The following is a 16,588-nucleotide window of genomic DNA, read 5'->3' as shown; positions in this document are numbered from 1 at the left end:
TATTTTTTTATCAAATTTTTATGTAAAATAATTGCTAAATTTTGCTTCAAGAGAAATGTAGCCAATATTTTAAGTGTTTTGATGTAGCTCTTGTAATTTCTCTTTCTCATGTGCAGAACAGTCATTCTCCTTCAGAGGAAACAGTGATATTGTTTATCTTGGTTTTTCTTGTGAGTTTCCTTTTTAATAACACATTCCTGTAGTATTTCAATCATGATTTGAATATTAAACTCATCCCCAGAATATTTCATAGCTGGTTTCCAAAGCTCCTTTGAAAGCCCCATCTATCAATTCCACATGGGTTGGAAAAGTCATTTTGTGGATGTAATGCAAAAAAATACATCCACCAAACAGCAGTTGAGGAACGAGTTCAGGATTTTGCACTAAAGCTCTCGGGATGAGTCAAAGTTAAAGGTTTTCTAAACAGAGTTATACTTCACATTTAAGGGAGTCATCATATAAAAACAAAATGATTCATCAAAGCAGCAAGTCACGTTTGTGACTTTTTCTTTTAAAACAAAAAAAGATCAGCTTCACCAGATCAACTGTTACACATTTAAAATCGACATACAGTATCTATAAAATAAAATTGCTTAGTTTGTAAGCACCAACAGAATTTTGGGGAGTATTTCATAAAGTCTGATGAAGATATCTAATCATTCTATCAAAAGCATTTTTTTTATTTTATTAAATATGTTAGTTTTAATCCAAAGTAATCAGTTGCAAATGTAGTAAGATGGCACACTGGTTAGTACCATTGTCTTACTCTGGATTTTACCCCAGGTTCTCCTCCTAAGGAGGCACAGGTTAGGTTAACTGACGTCTTTAAACTGCCCACCATAAGAATGAGTTTGCCCTGCTATGAACTGGGACCTCATCCTGAAGTAGTTCCTGCCCTGTCACTCTTCACATGTTAGCATAGGAGTCATTGAGGAGTAAGGGCAACTCACTAATTAAATGACCTAAACTCCACTATTTTGTCTCTGTTTCCTGACATAATTACTTTGGTTATAGTGGGAATTTGGCTGTCCTAAGTGGTTACTACTAATGCGTTTAGAGATAACGTCCACTGACTTGCATGTAAAATCATTTTGCAGTAATGTGATTAATAGTAATTGTAGTTCAATTCACATTCCACAGCTGCAGCAGCCCAGAGGTATTCAAATCATCTTCTGATGAGTGGTGTTGGATTTTATTTGACAGCTAAGAGCCGTTGTAAGTTATTGGCAGGTTTAACAACTTCACTCACAGCCATTAACTTGACCAGGTCCACAATATAAATAATTTCACTTTTTTCTTTGCAGTTTTTGGATATTATTCTTTTATTTAAGGTCTTCCAGTCCTTTTCCGTAACTCAGGTGTGTTTCCAGTACCTTTTGACAATCTAGATTGGTATAACTGGCAAAACGTTTTTGTTTATTCATTGAGCTGGAAGTTCACTTATATTTTGTGCAGTGTTTTTAAACAACTTTAGATGCAACGTTCATTAACCTGATAATTGAAATAAAATCAAACAAGTATACCTTGTCATTCGTTCTTAATTTATTGCCCCATGGTGGCATCTAAGTAAATATATTTATGATAAAGTTGCTTTGCTGCTGACTATCCATAGCCCATCATAAAATCAGTAAACATTTAATTCACCTAGTTTTTCATTCTTTTGTCGTGGTACAGTACAGTATGTTAACATCTATAGTTTAAATGCACTATAATAGAAAAGGTTATGATTTTTGCACCACAGGAAAAGGGTGACAGATTTTGTTACTAGATTAGTTGCAGGTACTGTTATGGTTAGGCGAGAATTTTGGCTTTTTACAATAGCTCATTAAAAATAAATACAAAGATACAGTATATTCCTCAATTTATGGTCTGAACACACCATAATGACTGAAAAGGATGACAATTTATAAGAAAGAAAGTTTCTGACTTGGCAGTCGAGGAATTACTGTATATAGACGTATTGCTGTTGGTATAAAGGAGGCTCAGTAAAATTTCTTGACACACTTCTGCTGAATAATTTGTTGGCTGAAAGTACTCAGTGTTAGTGTGACAGAGATAGGATGTGTGACATTGTAAATAATGACAATTGGTATTGTTTTAATTATCTCTGTTGCTACTACCTCCAGGGAGTCCAGAGTGTGTCCCATATCCAACCGTACCCTTTTAATTAATTTGTTAATTTGCTGAACTGCTATTACCAGTCCAGCACATCACAGCATAGAAAATTGTACTGGCCATTACAGAGTTGTGGAATATGTGAAGAGTGTCTCTTCCCACATCAAAGGAACACAGTATCTTTTCTTATATAGCTCCTTTGTGTTATTAGACCAGTCCAACCTGTCATTGATGTGGACCCCCAATTACCTGTAGGAGTGCATCACCACTACATTCGCTCCCTGATTAGTAACTGGATATAGAGGCTGTTTGGTGCAGTGAAATTCAATATTCAGTTCCATGGTTTTGCTGATGTTTAGTTGCAGACAATTCTTTCTGCAAAAAGAAACAAAATTCTCAATCTGACTAATATACTCTGTCACATTCCCCTGATTAGTACACCCCATAAGTGTAGAATAATCTGAGACTTTCTGCAAATAACACAACCTGGTGTTATATTTATAGTCTGAGGTCTGCTGAGAAAGAGAAAAGGAGACAAACTGTTCCTTGTCGCGTGGCTCACTTCCAAATCAAAGACACAATTATTGAGCTTCACAAACTGTGATCTGTCTGACAAACAGTACAGTATCCAGGTCAACACAGGCTCACTCACATGCATACAGTATCTCTAAGCTTACCTTTTAACAGGGATGGCTGGATGGTATTGAATGAACTGAAGTAATAATAAAAAAAAAAAACATAATCCTCACAGTGCTGCTAACTTTGTCCTGGTGAGAATAAGCTTTGTAGAGCAGATAGTTAATTGCATCCTCCATTTTAATCTTTGTCTGAAAGGCAAAATGCAGTGGGTCAGGTGATCTACCACCAGAGGACTCATATAGTCCAAGATCAGCCTTTCAAAGGTCTTCATGATGTGAGACTTAAGCGCACCTGGTCATACTGTATTTGGAACAGGAATCGATGGAGTTGAATAGTAAAACAATGATCTGTTCAGCTCCTCTGTTTTGTGAAATTGCTTATTTCCATTTATCCAATTTTTTCCTTGTTTTGTTTGATATTCATCTTACAGTTTATCCATCAATTTTAAATTAGTTCATTACAGACCTCAATAAACTCATTGATAGTATTATTATGTTTAATTGATCAAGATTGGATTCTTTGTAGTTGGAGTGATGGGACAGTGAATAGGACTCCTGCCATAACACTCCAAGAGTCGGTCTCTTTTTCTCCTATTAATGTTCAATTTTCATGTTCTTCTGGTATTTTGTGTTTCTCTCTTTTTACTCCAGTTTTTTTCTTGCATCCAAAATTGCAAATTTGACTGTGTCTGTGTCCATATGTGTATCCTGCAGTTGACCTGTCTGAGGTTGCTTTCTGTTTATCACCAAATGCTGCAAGGATGCATTCAAGCTCCCCATGATCCAATCCTAAGTGTGGATTAGGTTTCATCCAGGACTGAAACTGCATTGTGTGATGGTAAGACTGTTTTTAGTAGGAATGATTCATTTACAATTTTCTGTGTTTTTTGATAGTGGCCTCATATCATACACTGCTAAATGCTTATATTAAATAAGTATAAAAATATCTGTCAACATTTAAGAATTGCATATTAAAATATACAGGATAAGATACTAGAAAAGATAATTAAAATGATTTTCTACAATTTATTTAAATACTTCTCTAAAAAGAGTTAAAAATAATTGAATGAGTTGCAGTAATATGAATTTCTTTTATAAAGTATTAGTTTTGCTATGCACAAACTTTTACATAACATGGCTATAAAAGGCTACATTTATTCATATAAGCTAACAAAAAAAGTTTTGCAGTGGCTTCATAATATTAACATGTTTAAGTTGTTCAGTTTGGTTTTATCTACAGCAGGTTTTGCAGAGCACTGGAATACATTTCAATAGGAGCTGTTTTAAAGTCTTTGGCTATACCAGACCTTATCTATAGTGTAGCAAGTGTCTTTTGAACGTTTTTTTCATATTCATGTTCAAACCTCATTTTGATCATTATGAGCGTTAGAGAGGAGAATACCAATAAAAATGTGAAAAAATATATTTAGAGATGCTAAAGTCTGGTCCTCCAATGTATAGTAATGATTTAAAAACCTTTTATCTAGAATAGTTCCACATATGCTTACCATATTGTAGTTTTCTGTACACACTTGATTTCTTTTAAATGACACCCAATAAAATACTATTTGTTTTGCTTCATTATGTCTTTTAACACCCTTATATTATAAATCATGAGTCTCTTCTAACTTTCCAAGTCAAGAACCTATTTAATTTACGTTACCTTACCAAAATATCTGTCACTCTTAGAGGTACTGTGTCCCATCTAAAGAACCAGAGCTTTTAGACATTATCTTTCAAAAAGCCCTTTAAATTAATGGCTGTACAGAAGACTAATGCCTATCTTCTTAACTTCATATAAATGTCTCTACCTTTTCTATCCTTCCATTGTCACTTTTCCAGTTCGGTGTTGAGGGTAGCCGTTATGTGTTACAATTCACTCAGTTTATTGAACACAAAATTTTGAAACACATATGAGTTGAGTTGTTTAATATGTTTAATATTATTTTAATAAGTTTAATTGCTTTTGTTAAGTTGAGTTCAAATCAGATACTGAAATGAAAGCAGTAATTTACAGCCTATTTTATAGCAATATTTCTGAAGAACCAAAAATCTCAGTCAGTTACATGATAGTTATCTTTATTAAATGTTTTATGTGCTGTTTTGATTTATACTTTTTGTAGAACACTCTGAGCTGAATTTTAAAATATGAAAAGTACTATAAAAAGTAAATTATGGTTATTTTGTTGATTTCTATTCATTCAATAGTAACAGGTGCCTAGATAGTTTTGTGAGGTGTGATAGCATGTTTCAAGCTGAACAAAAGTGCCAGAAAACAACTAGATGAGCTGACCTAGCTAGTCATTTACTTTATTCTGGAATGTTCCTATCATTTTGTTAATCTTAAGTAAACTGACGATGACCACAAAAGCACAGGTGAGAGAAGCATATGAAGAAAGAGAGAGAGAGAGACATCCTAGAAATCCATGAGGAAAATTCATTGTTTGAGCCATTGTTTTCACAATCTATGTCTATTTATAATTCTAATTTGACTGACTAACTCACTCTCTTACTTACGCACTCATCAACTAAAACCCTATTTTCCTTTAGCTAAATAGCTGAAATGTTGGAGGATGGTACATCTAAGCCAGTAGGTATTCACTATGAAAGTACATATCAATATGTCAATATTTATGGATTAAACCCTCCACATGCATAATAGAAAAACTAAAAATGCAAAATCTCTCAAATGTTTTGACTGATTTGATTGACATTTGGAAAAAAGAAAGTTAACCGACATGTGTTTTTTATATTTGTTGACATTTGTGTTTAATAATGCTCTAGTGAGCAGGACATTCTAACATTCCCTGTTTCTCCAAAGTGCTGTCAGTGATCGCACGTAAAATTGGACCGTGCTGGTTTATTCAAATAAAGGCTGCCTGCAGAAGCAAAGTGAAAGGAGCAAATTTCAGCTAAATTTCAGAAAAGATGTGTTTAGTAAGCTTTTTCCAGGAGCTGTGGCTGTAAACGTAGTCAGTTCTGCACAACTGATCCAGTAAAGATGGTATATGCAGCCCCCCAATCATCTTATCTGCACCCTTGTGCAACTACTGAAATGGAGACTACAAACCCCATCAGACAGAGTGCTGCTCCAGACTTTTTCATCAGTGCTCACATTAAAGTTTACATAAAAGCAAGTTTAAAATCTGTATGTCATCAAAGGTAGCAGCTGCTGCCTTTTCTTTTTTCCTCAACCACTTTAGGATAACAGTTTCATTTTCTCACTGCATTACAACATTTACATATCTTGGAGCAGTGTTTCTCAACCTTTATGGCCTTAGACCCATTTTTCCTTTTCTCTCAGGACATACAGGCAACATTTTAACAGCAAGAGTGTGTACTTTCTCCCCCAGTCTTTGTAGCATAAATTGACCATAAACTTGTCTTAATAGACTGTCTGGTGCCCTGTCCATGAATGGTTTGTGCCTTCTACCTGATAGAGCTTGAACAAGCTCCAGGCCAATATGAACCTGAATAGAAGTGAACAAATTAAGAAACTGGATCAACTGAATTGAAAAGAAAACTTACTTAAAGGTTTAATAATTTTTAAAATGTTAAAGGAAATTGCAAGAAGAAGAATAGGTTTCTATTTATTTTTTAATTTCAATGTTTTTAAGAAAAGTTTGAACATTCCTATGAGACACTGTTCCCAGGATGTGTGACTTGGAATAGGACAAGAATGCTAGTATTCTGTACACTGGGAATTGATATTGCTGGTTAACGTGTCATAAGCGCAGTATTGTTAAGGTTTTCAGAAATTATTAGATCATAGTAACTTTGCCCTTTTATAAACTGCAATATTATTGCAAATAAACTAGCATCTGTTGACCGTGTAGATTTAAGAAAAATCCCTAAGTGAACTGACATTAGCGATTATTCATTCATTATTTCCTTCATTTTCAATTCACTAAATGCCCACCTGTTCTGTGTGTGTTTTTATTTGCATTACTTTAGTTGCAACTGAGTTTCTATGATGTTTGTTGCCTCACAGCTCTTGGAGGTTGTGTTGATTTCTCTGTGAGTAGTCCAGATTTCTTCACACTACTGAAAAATGTGTCTGCTAATTCAATGGCGATGTTAAACCAGTTGAGTGTGCCCTGTGGTGGACTTGTGCCTCTTCCAAAATTGTTTTATGTCTGGTGTTCAGTGAATCTGGGGTAAGCCTTTTTTATCTCCAACTTGCACAATGTATTACATATTCTAAAATCATGTATTTAATCATTTATTAAACATTACACATTTATAAAGCAGCCTGTAATTCTTTTACAATTTAGTATTAATGGAAGCTAAAACTATTGATTTTGTAGTATTTTTAATTATATTTTTATATTTATCAAATATCAAAAATATTTCAGACTTTGTCATTTTAAGTATGTTTGTAATGTGTTAATGTAAATGAGTTTTGCTGTACATATTATGATAAATCAAACGCCAATTTACATTATTAATCTACAGATTTACACAAAGTAGCAAAGAACACAGTTTAAAAGCTACTACCTACATCCACATGCAGCCACTTTCATCCCTTCATACGCATTTTTAAGTGTCACTGTTCCAGATTCATCTCGATAAAGTAAAGAAATTGGATCCAGCTTTGTAGGAACACAGCAGACCTTCTGTACTTTCTTGGGGTATTTAATATGTAGCAGACTTTGTATCATAGCATGGTTAGTCGGTGTGACATCATCAGTCATTGGGACGTGGCATATGCCTCTGCATTCAAATGCATCATATTCTTTTGGGGCAATTATCCAAGAATCCCATCCAATGTCCTTGAAGTTAACATGAAGTGGAGTCCTTCTGCAATGATTGTGTGCTATATTACGTTTGGCTCTATTCAATACCTTACTCACATCGACCGTATTCCTTGTTCCATTCTTTCCCCCTTGTAAAAGACGTGTTTCCTCTTTGAAAATCATTTGTTTATTAATCTTTTTCTCTTGCTTTTGACTGTTTGGATCGTTAGAAAATAGTATAATCACAGGCAACTTTTTATTTTTAAAACCTGTGCTGATTTTTAAACATCCAGACTTGAGCTGTTCACTGTCCTTTTGTTCAATGTGTACTTGAAGAGTATTAGTTGTCTGACCAAATTCTACCCATCGCTTAACACCTCCTGTAATTATAAATGAAATCCAGGAATTTAAATCCCCGTCTATTTCCTTTGAGTTCAGCAGTTGCAATCTGGTTTTATTTCCTTGGTTCTGCATATCATATATTTTAATTGTGTATTTGACTTGGATTGAACATTCAGAACCTTTGGTATGCAAAGTATAAAGTCTCAGCTCAGCCACAGTAATGTGTTCATGGTAAGGGACAGAAACATTGAAAAGAAGCAGGTAATGTGCCTTGCTGCCATTAGCTCCAAATAGTACAACATCTAGAAAATAAAACAATATGAAATTAGAACAGATGTACAGTCATTTTTGGTTTCTTTTTAAATTTCCAGCATTTTTCATAAAACTTGAACTGCATCAATGCTTTTTTTTAGTACACACTAATTTGTAAATTAGGAATACTTCTTATATGTGCAAAGAGTACATATGATATGTGAACATTCCATTGTGCAGTATTTGGTGAGACACTGCAAAAAACAATAAGATTCAGAATCTTACTAATGAATGGTAGCACTTATCCTTTGGACATTATTATATATCAATACTCTTTCTTCAGTTATATTTTAGTGTCTGTTCATCCCCTTACAAATAAAGATACAGAGTCCTCAGATAACAGACATGCCAGTTTCAGAATTGTTGCACTTTGTAACCTACTTTTTTTTAGTTTTCTTTGTGTTGCCACATTTTAAGCATGAATCAATTTCTTAATATGTAGGAAAAGGGCATGCATATCTAATTTGTAGTCCATGGTTTTAGAGTACAGTGTGTCATCCCATTCTCTAAAAAGATAATTGAAAGTAGAAAATTGCTAAAATTTATCTAATGTATTTGACTGGTGTTCTGTTTTAGGAGTATAAATCTAATATGAAAATGTTTCTTTGAACTGATTGCTAATTGTATTATTCAAAGAGGATTTAAAGAATATATTTATTAAATGTATGTTACAAAATTATTCAATTATATTTTTTAAATGAAGGCCTTTACTTTTCAATCAGTATATCCATCTGTTTTCAAACCTGTTTCATCCACTTTTGGATCATCAATCTGGATTCAGGCATAAGCCTTGGACTGAGCCCATTGGTCTACAGCAAGAAACACTTGTGCATAAACTCACAGTCACTCTGTACCTGGGGAAAAACCTATGCAGAGACAGAGAGAACATGCAAACTCAACAAAACCAGGTTGGGACTTGAAAAAAGCCAACACATCACCATGCTGCCCTGAATCACTATAGCACATATTACTAATGTATTTATTCATTCAGTAACCAAGCCAGTTTCATTCAAGATGCTCTCTGAAAGTGGATCAGTACATTAGTCCTTTACGTTTTAAATACTATAAAGTTATTTTTAATTTTTTTAGAGAAACATTAATATAAAAATCCTACATTTGTCTTATATTGGTTATCTTAATTTAAAAATTACAGAGGACAGAGCCAATGTCAGAAACACCAGAAGCAGGAATCAATCCAATCCATCACACATTTCACTCATGCATATACTCATAACCATTCACACCACATCAGTAATCTTCTGTTTCAAGCACAGTATATCGAATTTTTAGGTATGTCAATAGTTGAAATACTTGAAAGGTGCAAAAAGTGAAAGAAATAGCAAAAAGTTTAAAAAGTTACTGCAAAAATTCAAAGCTAAAGCTAATGAATAATTGTCATTTCAACATTGTGTGAATGTACAAAGCAATTTTACAATTTCATACAAAAACAGAAATTTTATAACAATGGATTTTGATTTAAGAAAACATCACAAAAACCCTGCAATATATTAATGAAAATCATTGTTCTCTACTGCTTTCTCACACCTTTTGGGAATGTTTTGGCCATGTAGTAAAGGTAGTGGATGCTACCCTTTTAATCTTGGTAGGTTTGTTGAAGGTGTAGTGGGGGAATGTAATGTAATTTTAATTTTACTATTAAGACATATATTAATTAGTATTAAGAATTATGAAATGTGAATCCTAGTTATATCATTTCCAATGAAAAAGTCCTTCAATTCACTAGATGGTGGTCTTTTTTTGATAAATGCCTTCTGAGAGGCACAGGATTGTTTTTGAAATAATTTTTAGTCTTCTGGTAAAGGTATTTTTAAAATGTGTAAAAGTCAAATGACTGCCAACACGTCTTTTAGATTCTATTCAGTCCATTTTAATTTAAACTTACATTATACACTACAAGTCACAAGCAGATAATCAAAGTATTCATTGTGTTTTATTGTGCATTTGTCATTGCAGTAAATGTATGTCAGCACTTAGTATTTGCACATTTAATATAGTTCTTGCAGTTAATTTTATAACATATTAAAAAATTAAACAAAAATAGTTTTCAAATGTTTTTAAAAACATTGCTTATCTAAAATTTGAAAGAAAAAAATAACAAACTAATGAAAATTATCAGTGTGTATCTTAATTCAGGATATAAAGAAGGTTTCTGGTGTAGTATATGACCTGTAAGAAACAGAAAATAATACAAGGTTCCTTCTTAGTAAACTATACTTGTAAGTTATATTTAACTGGATTTTTTTTAATCACTGAATTGTCTTTACAAAGAGTAATTCTGAAGAATAACTGTCACTAAAGTCTAATTTAAGATACAGAAATTTTTATTACTGATTTTGTTTTTCTTGTCATATTGTACTCACCTTCTGCTGTGAAGCTTCGAACTGTGTTAAATTGAGGCATTGATGAGCTTGCTGATACAAACTGGTTGTACAGATTAAGCATTAACTGAACAGGATCAATGTTCCCTTGGACTCCAGATGAATTCTTTTGAACTTTAGCAGTTGAATTCCTCAAAAATGTGTTCTTTCCAAAAGGAACTTCTAATTCTGAAGCACTGTACAATAAACGAATTCTGTCTTGTATCGCTTTACTCTTGACACTAACTGGTTTGCAGCTTATGGAGCCAATGAAGGCTGTATATATGAGGATTAGTATTAAGTAGTTCATTGTTGTTTGCATTGATAAATTGAGGACATATATTATCTCAGTTTTTCCCTTTGAAATTAAAGAAACATTACAAACATATAAAACGCTTGACAGTTGACGTCCTGAATAGCAAAGTGTTTCTACTTTCTCTGTCTCAATCTATTGCAAACAGCAGCCTCTTGTCAACCAAAATACAGTTTTCCTTATCTTGGACATTGATTCCATGCGTTTGGATTTGTTATCTTGAAAGAGTTGTAGTTAATGAAGATTCTATAAACATTTGACAGACGCATGTGGATTAACAGAGGACATTGTATATTGGGAGGCAGATGCCCTAAAGTACAAGGTCATCAGCTAATTATTTTCCTTCCTATTTCACAGCCACTTCTTGATGTTCAAAGACATGAGCAAGTATTTTATTGCTGCATTTTATAGGTTCCCACATGATGTAATAGGATAGGTTATGAAGTAAGTCTAATTAACTTAAGGATGTGTCCGTTTGGTCATGAAATACATGTGTAATTTGAAAAACATATCACTTGTTTAAGTGCTTTGAAAATGTACAGTATGCTACAAGTGTCAGGGAAACCATGCCTGTTTTGTGTAGTCGATTTATCTTAATTAGGGAAGCAATGAAATGGTTCAATTCCTGATAAAAGTTTTTTCTGAAAATGAACTTCTGTTTGATTTGGTGTTAGTATATGTGTGTGCCCAGTTTCTAAAGCCACTACTTTTCCTTTTTTGCAGGATGATTTTACCCTTGAGTCTTACATAGACGACATGGTTTTTACTGTGTATGCCTTTCTCATTAAAAACAAATTAACATGTGACATATAATATTTTAATTCTTACTGGAAAACATTTTATCTATCTTTAAGTTGATGAAGAGGCATTGTTATTGAAAGCTGAAAAGAGTGACTGATATAATTCAGTTAGTATAATGATCTGAGTTGATATATACAGTATACATAACTTATTTGAGAAGTAATGGAAAAAATAAAATATATGGACATGGCAGATATATATAAAATAGCTTTCATGCTTATGTTTAAAAATGTATTTTTACATTTTTATTTATTTATTGGCTATTGTCATTTTTAATAAGTACTTTGTATATTTTGCAGTATTTTCTTTTATTGTCCTAATTTCTAGACTTCTTCTTCTTCTTTCGGCTGCTCCCATTAGGGGTTGCCACAACAGATCATCTTCTTCCATAGCTTTCTGTCCTCTGCATCTTGTTCTGTTACACCCTTCACCTGCATGTCCTCTCTCACCACATCCATAAACCTTCGCTTAGGTCTTCCTCTGTTCCTCTTCCCTGGTAGCTCTATCCTTAGCATCCTTCTCCCAATATACCCAGCATCCCTCCTTTGCACATGCCAAAAGCAACGCAATCTTGCCTCTCTGACTTTGTCTCCCAACCGTGCAACTTGAGCTGACCCTCTAATATACTCATTTCTAATCCTATCTATACTCGTCACACCCAGTGCAAATCATAGCATCTTTAACACTGCCACCTCCAGCTCTGTCTCCTGCTTTCTGGTCAGTGCCATCGTCTCCAACCCATATAACATAGCTGGTCTCACTACTGTCCTGTAGACCACCATCCCTTTCACTGTTGCTGATACCAATCTGTCACAAATTACTCCTGACACTCTTCTCCACCCATTCCACCCTGCCTGCACTCTATTTTTCATCTCTCTTCCACAATCCCCGTTACTCTGAATTGCTGATCCCAAGTATTTCAACTCATCCACCTTCACCAACTCTACTCCCTGCATCCTCACCATACCTCTGACCTCCCTCTCATTCACACACATGTATTCTGTCTTGTTCTTACTGACCTTCATTCCTCTCCTCTCTAGAGCAAACCTTCAACTCTCCAGGGTCTCTTCAACCTGTTTCCTACTATCGCTACAGATCACAATGTCATCAGCAAACTTCAGGTCCATGGGGACTCCTGTTTAATCTCGTCTGTCAACCTGTCCATCACCATTGCAAATAAGAAAGGGCTCAGAGCCGATCTCTGATATAATCCCACCTCCAACTTGAAAGCATCAGTCACTCCTAACGCAGACCTCACCACTGTCACACTTCCCTCGTACATATCCTGTACAACTCTTACGTACTTCTTTACCACTCCCCACTTCCTCATACAATACCACAGCTCCTCTTGAGGCACCCTGTGATATGCTTTCTCCAGATCCACAAAGATGCAATGCAACTCCTTCTGACCCTCTCTAAACCTCTCCATCAACATCCTCAGAGCAAACATTGCATCTGTGGTGCTCTTTCTTGGCATGAAACCATACTGCTGCTCACTAATCATCACCTCACTTCTTAACCTAGCTTCCACTACTCTTTCCCATAACTTCATGCTGTGGCTCATCAATTTTATTCCCCTGTAGTTACTGCAGTCCGTCCTGTTCATCCCCCGTATTCTTAAATATCAGCACCAGTACACTTCTTCTCCACTCCTCAGGCAGTTTCCAAGAAACTTTCCAAGATTCAATTAAAAAATCTGGTTAAAAACTCCACTGCCATCTCTCCTGGACACCTCCATGCTTCCATAGGTGTTTCATCTGGACCAATGGCCTTTCCATTTTTCATCCTCTTCACAGCTGTCCTTACTTCCTCCTTGCTAATCCATTGCACTTCCTGACAGGGGCTGTCAGCATTTAGAAGTGCTGGACCAAGCATAGGACAAGATAGACTAAGACAGCTGGAGGAATGTATAGTCAGCCTAAAGACAGGTGTATTCTATTTTGTCCTCTGTTAAAAGTCAGCACAAAACCTTCTTTCCTTGTTTGGAAATGGACTATTTAACTAAGTGGGGGCCTGCACATGGAGAAGACAGTATAAAAAGACTTGGACAGCAGCCAAACACTTTGAAGCCGACGGACAGATGGGTGATATCGTCATCCGTCCTGAAAACCCTTCCAGCGCAGTGACGAAAAATGGCAGACTGTATAGATCAAGATCCCACCTTGGTATTGTCATACTATTATTTTGTCTTATGTGAGTTTTACCGCCGTTATGACTATGGGAGAGGTATTGCCTTTTAATATCATATCTATATAGTTTTCCGTTACTTAAAACGCCGCAATTACAAAAGAACTTATTCCAACAAGGGAGCTATATTGTCCCTGAAAGGAAACACCATGTCCATCCTTTTGGCAAAATCCACTATCCTCTGACCTTCTTCATTCCTCTCTTTGACACCCTACCTACCCATCACCTCCTCATCTCCATTGTTCCCTTCACCAACATGCCCATTGAAATCCCTCACCTCCAAAACACTCTTGACATACTGTTCCTTCAGAATAACTCCAACCCCATTTCTCCTCCCATCCACACCATGATAGAACAATTTGAATCCACCTCCAATCCACTTGGCCTTACTCCCCTTCCATTTAGTCTCTTGCACGCACAATATATCAACCTTCCTTCTGGCCATCATATATGCTAACTCTCTCCCCTTTCCAGTCATACTGCGAGCATTCAAAGTTCCTACCCTCAGTTCCACTCTCTTTACTTTCCTCTTCTCCTCCTGCCTCCGGACACATCCTCCCCCTCTTCTTCTCCTTCTTCTTCTTCGGCCAACAGTATCCCAATTTCCACCAGCACCCTGTTGGCTAACAGTACTGGTGGCGGTCGTTGTTAACCCGGGGCTCGACCGATCCAGTATGGAAATTTGTATTGTTGTCCGCATATTGATTTGCCAAAATTTTACACCGGATGCCCTGCCTGACATAACCCTCCCCATTCATCTGGGCTTGGTACCGGCATGAAGAAACACACTGGTTTGTGCATTGCCTGTGGCTGGGTTGTCCTAATTTCTAGACTAAATTATATTATATTATATTATATTATAGCCTAACTAGCTATTGTAATAGCAAAAATATCAACTGTATCTATCTATCTATCTATCTACAAAGTATCTATCTTAGCTACATATCCCTATATCTATATAGGATATATATATATATATATAATACATATAATATATGTAATATATTAATATATTATTAATTAATATATATATAAAATTAATTAATATATATTATAATAATATAATATATATAATACATATAATACATATTCCTATACTGTATCTCTTTAGGGATATATATATATATATATATATAATGCAGACAGAGGCCATTTATCTATTCTCATCCTCTTAGATCTGAGTGCTGCATTTGACACCATTGATCATAATATTCTTAGAAATCGCCTTAGTCAATGGGTGGGCCTCTCTGGCAGTGTCTTAAATTGGTTTGAATCCTACCTGACAGGGAGAAAATTCTTTGTTAGTTGTGGTAATTACAACTCAAAAAAAACATGATATCCAATATGATGTTCCACAGGGTTCTATCCTGGGTCCGCTGCTATTCTCAATCTACATGCTTCCGTTAGGTCAGATTATCTCAGGGCACAACATGAGCTACCACAGCTATGCTGATGACACACAGCTGTATTTATCAATAGCACCTGATGACCCCGATTCTCTTGATTCACTAACACAATGTCTGACTTGTATCTCAGAATGGATGAATAGTAATTTTCTCAAGTTAAATAAAGAGAAAACTGAAACCTTAGTGATTGGCAATAATGGATACAATGAGGCTATTAGAAATAAACTGGATACATTAGGATTAAAAGTCAAGACGGAGGTAAAAAGTTTAGGGGTAATTGTTGACTGTAATCTGAATTTTAAATCACATATTAATTAGACTACTAGGACAGCATTTTTTCACTTAAGAAACATAGCTAAAGTTAGACCTCTTATATCACTGAAAGATGCTGACAAATTAGTTCACACGTTTGTTTTCATTCGACTAGATTACTGTAATGTACTCCTCTCTGGACTACCTAAAAAGACATAAATCGTTTGCAACTAGTGCAGAATGCAGCTGCTAGAATCCTAACTAGGAAAAGAAAATCCGAACACATTTCTCCAGTTTTGATGTCGCTACACTGGTTACCTGTGTCATTCAGGATTGACTTTAAAATTCTGCTTATGGTTTATAAAGCCTTAAATAATCTCGCCCCATCTTATATATTGGAATGTCTGACACCTTATATTCCAAATCGTAACCTCAGATCCTCAAATGAGTGTCTCCTTAGAATTCCAAGAACAAAACTTAAAAGTGGTGAGGCGGCCTTCTGCTGTTATGCACCTAAAATCTGGAATAACCTGCCAATAGGAATTTGATACGGTGGAGCACTTTAAAAAACTGCTGAAAACACATTATTTTAACATGGCTTTCTCATAATTTCACTGTAATCAAAATCCTGATACTCTATATCTCCAACTCATTATAACTATTCATGGTGGCTCTAAAATCTGTACTAACCCCTACTCTCTCTTCTGTTTCCTTTTCCGGTGTCCTTTTGGTGGTGGCTTGCGCCACCACCATCTACTCAAAGCACCGTGATGTTCCAACAATGATGAATAGATTAAAAGCCAGCAGTCTGTATGACCATCAACATCAAGTGACTCTGTGAGAACCCTAACTACAAAGAGGACTATTTCATTTATGTTAGGTAGAATGCCCAGAGGGGACTGGGTGGTCCTGTGGCCTGGAACCCCTGCAGATTTTATTTTTTTTCTCCAGCTGTCTGGAGTTTTTTTTCTGTTTGTCTGTCCACCCTAATCATCGGACCTTACTCCTTTTCTATGTTAACTAATGTTGTCTTATTTTAATTTCTTATTTTGTCTTTTATTTTTATTTTCTTCAGTATATAAAGCACTTTGAGCTACTTTTTGTATGA

At 35.2% G+C, this 16,588-nt stretch overlaps 1 protein-coding gene across 1 annotated transcript; it reads right to left on the bottom strand.

Annotated features, from left to right (window-relative positions):
- Positions 1–6,163: 6,163 nt before the first annotated feature.
- Positions 6,164–11,510, bottom strand: LOC120542051 (growth/differentiation factor 2-like). Its single transcript, XM_039774162.1, has 2 exons — positions 10,525–11,510; positions 6,164–8,133 (listed from the first exon to the last, which is right to left on the bottom strand). Exons 1-2 carry the CDS (start codon positions 10,841–10,843, stop codon positions 7,247–7,249), a joined length of 1,206 nt encoding a protein of 401 aa, XP_039630096.1. The 5' UTR covers positions 10,844–11,510; the 3' UTR covers positions 6,164–7,246.
- Positions 11,511–16,588: the final 5,078 nt, after the last annotated feature.

Source organism: Polypterus senegalus, chromosome 1 (assembly GCF_016835505.1).
Source record: "Polypterus senegalus isolate Bchr_013 chromosome 1, ASM1683550v1, whole genome shotgun sequence".
NCBI lineage: Eukaryota > Metazoa > Chordata > Cladistia > Polypteriformes > Polypteridae > Polypterus > Polypterus senegalus.
The sequence above is the reverse complement of the archived record's forward strand: the minus strand, read 5'-3'. Positions and strand labels throughout refer to the sequence as shown.

Coding starts and splice junctions, on each gene's coding strand:
- LOC120542051 (XM_039774162.1), bottom strand. CDS start 10,843: ATGCAAACAACAATGAACTACTTAATACTAATCCTCATATATACAGCC. Junction 8,134..10,524: donor TCGAAGCTTCACAGCAGAAG/GTGAGTACAATA, acceptor TTTATTTTCTAG/ATGTTGTACTATTTGGAGCT.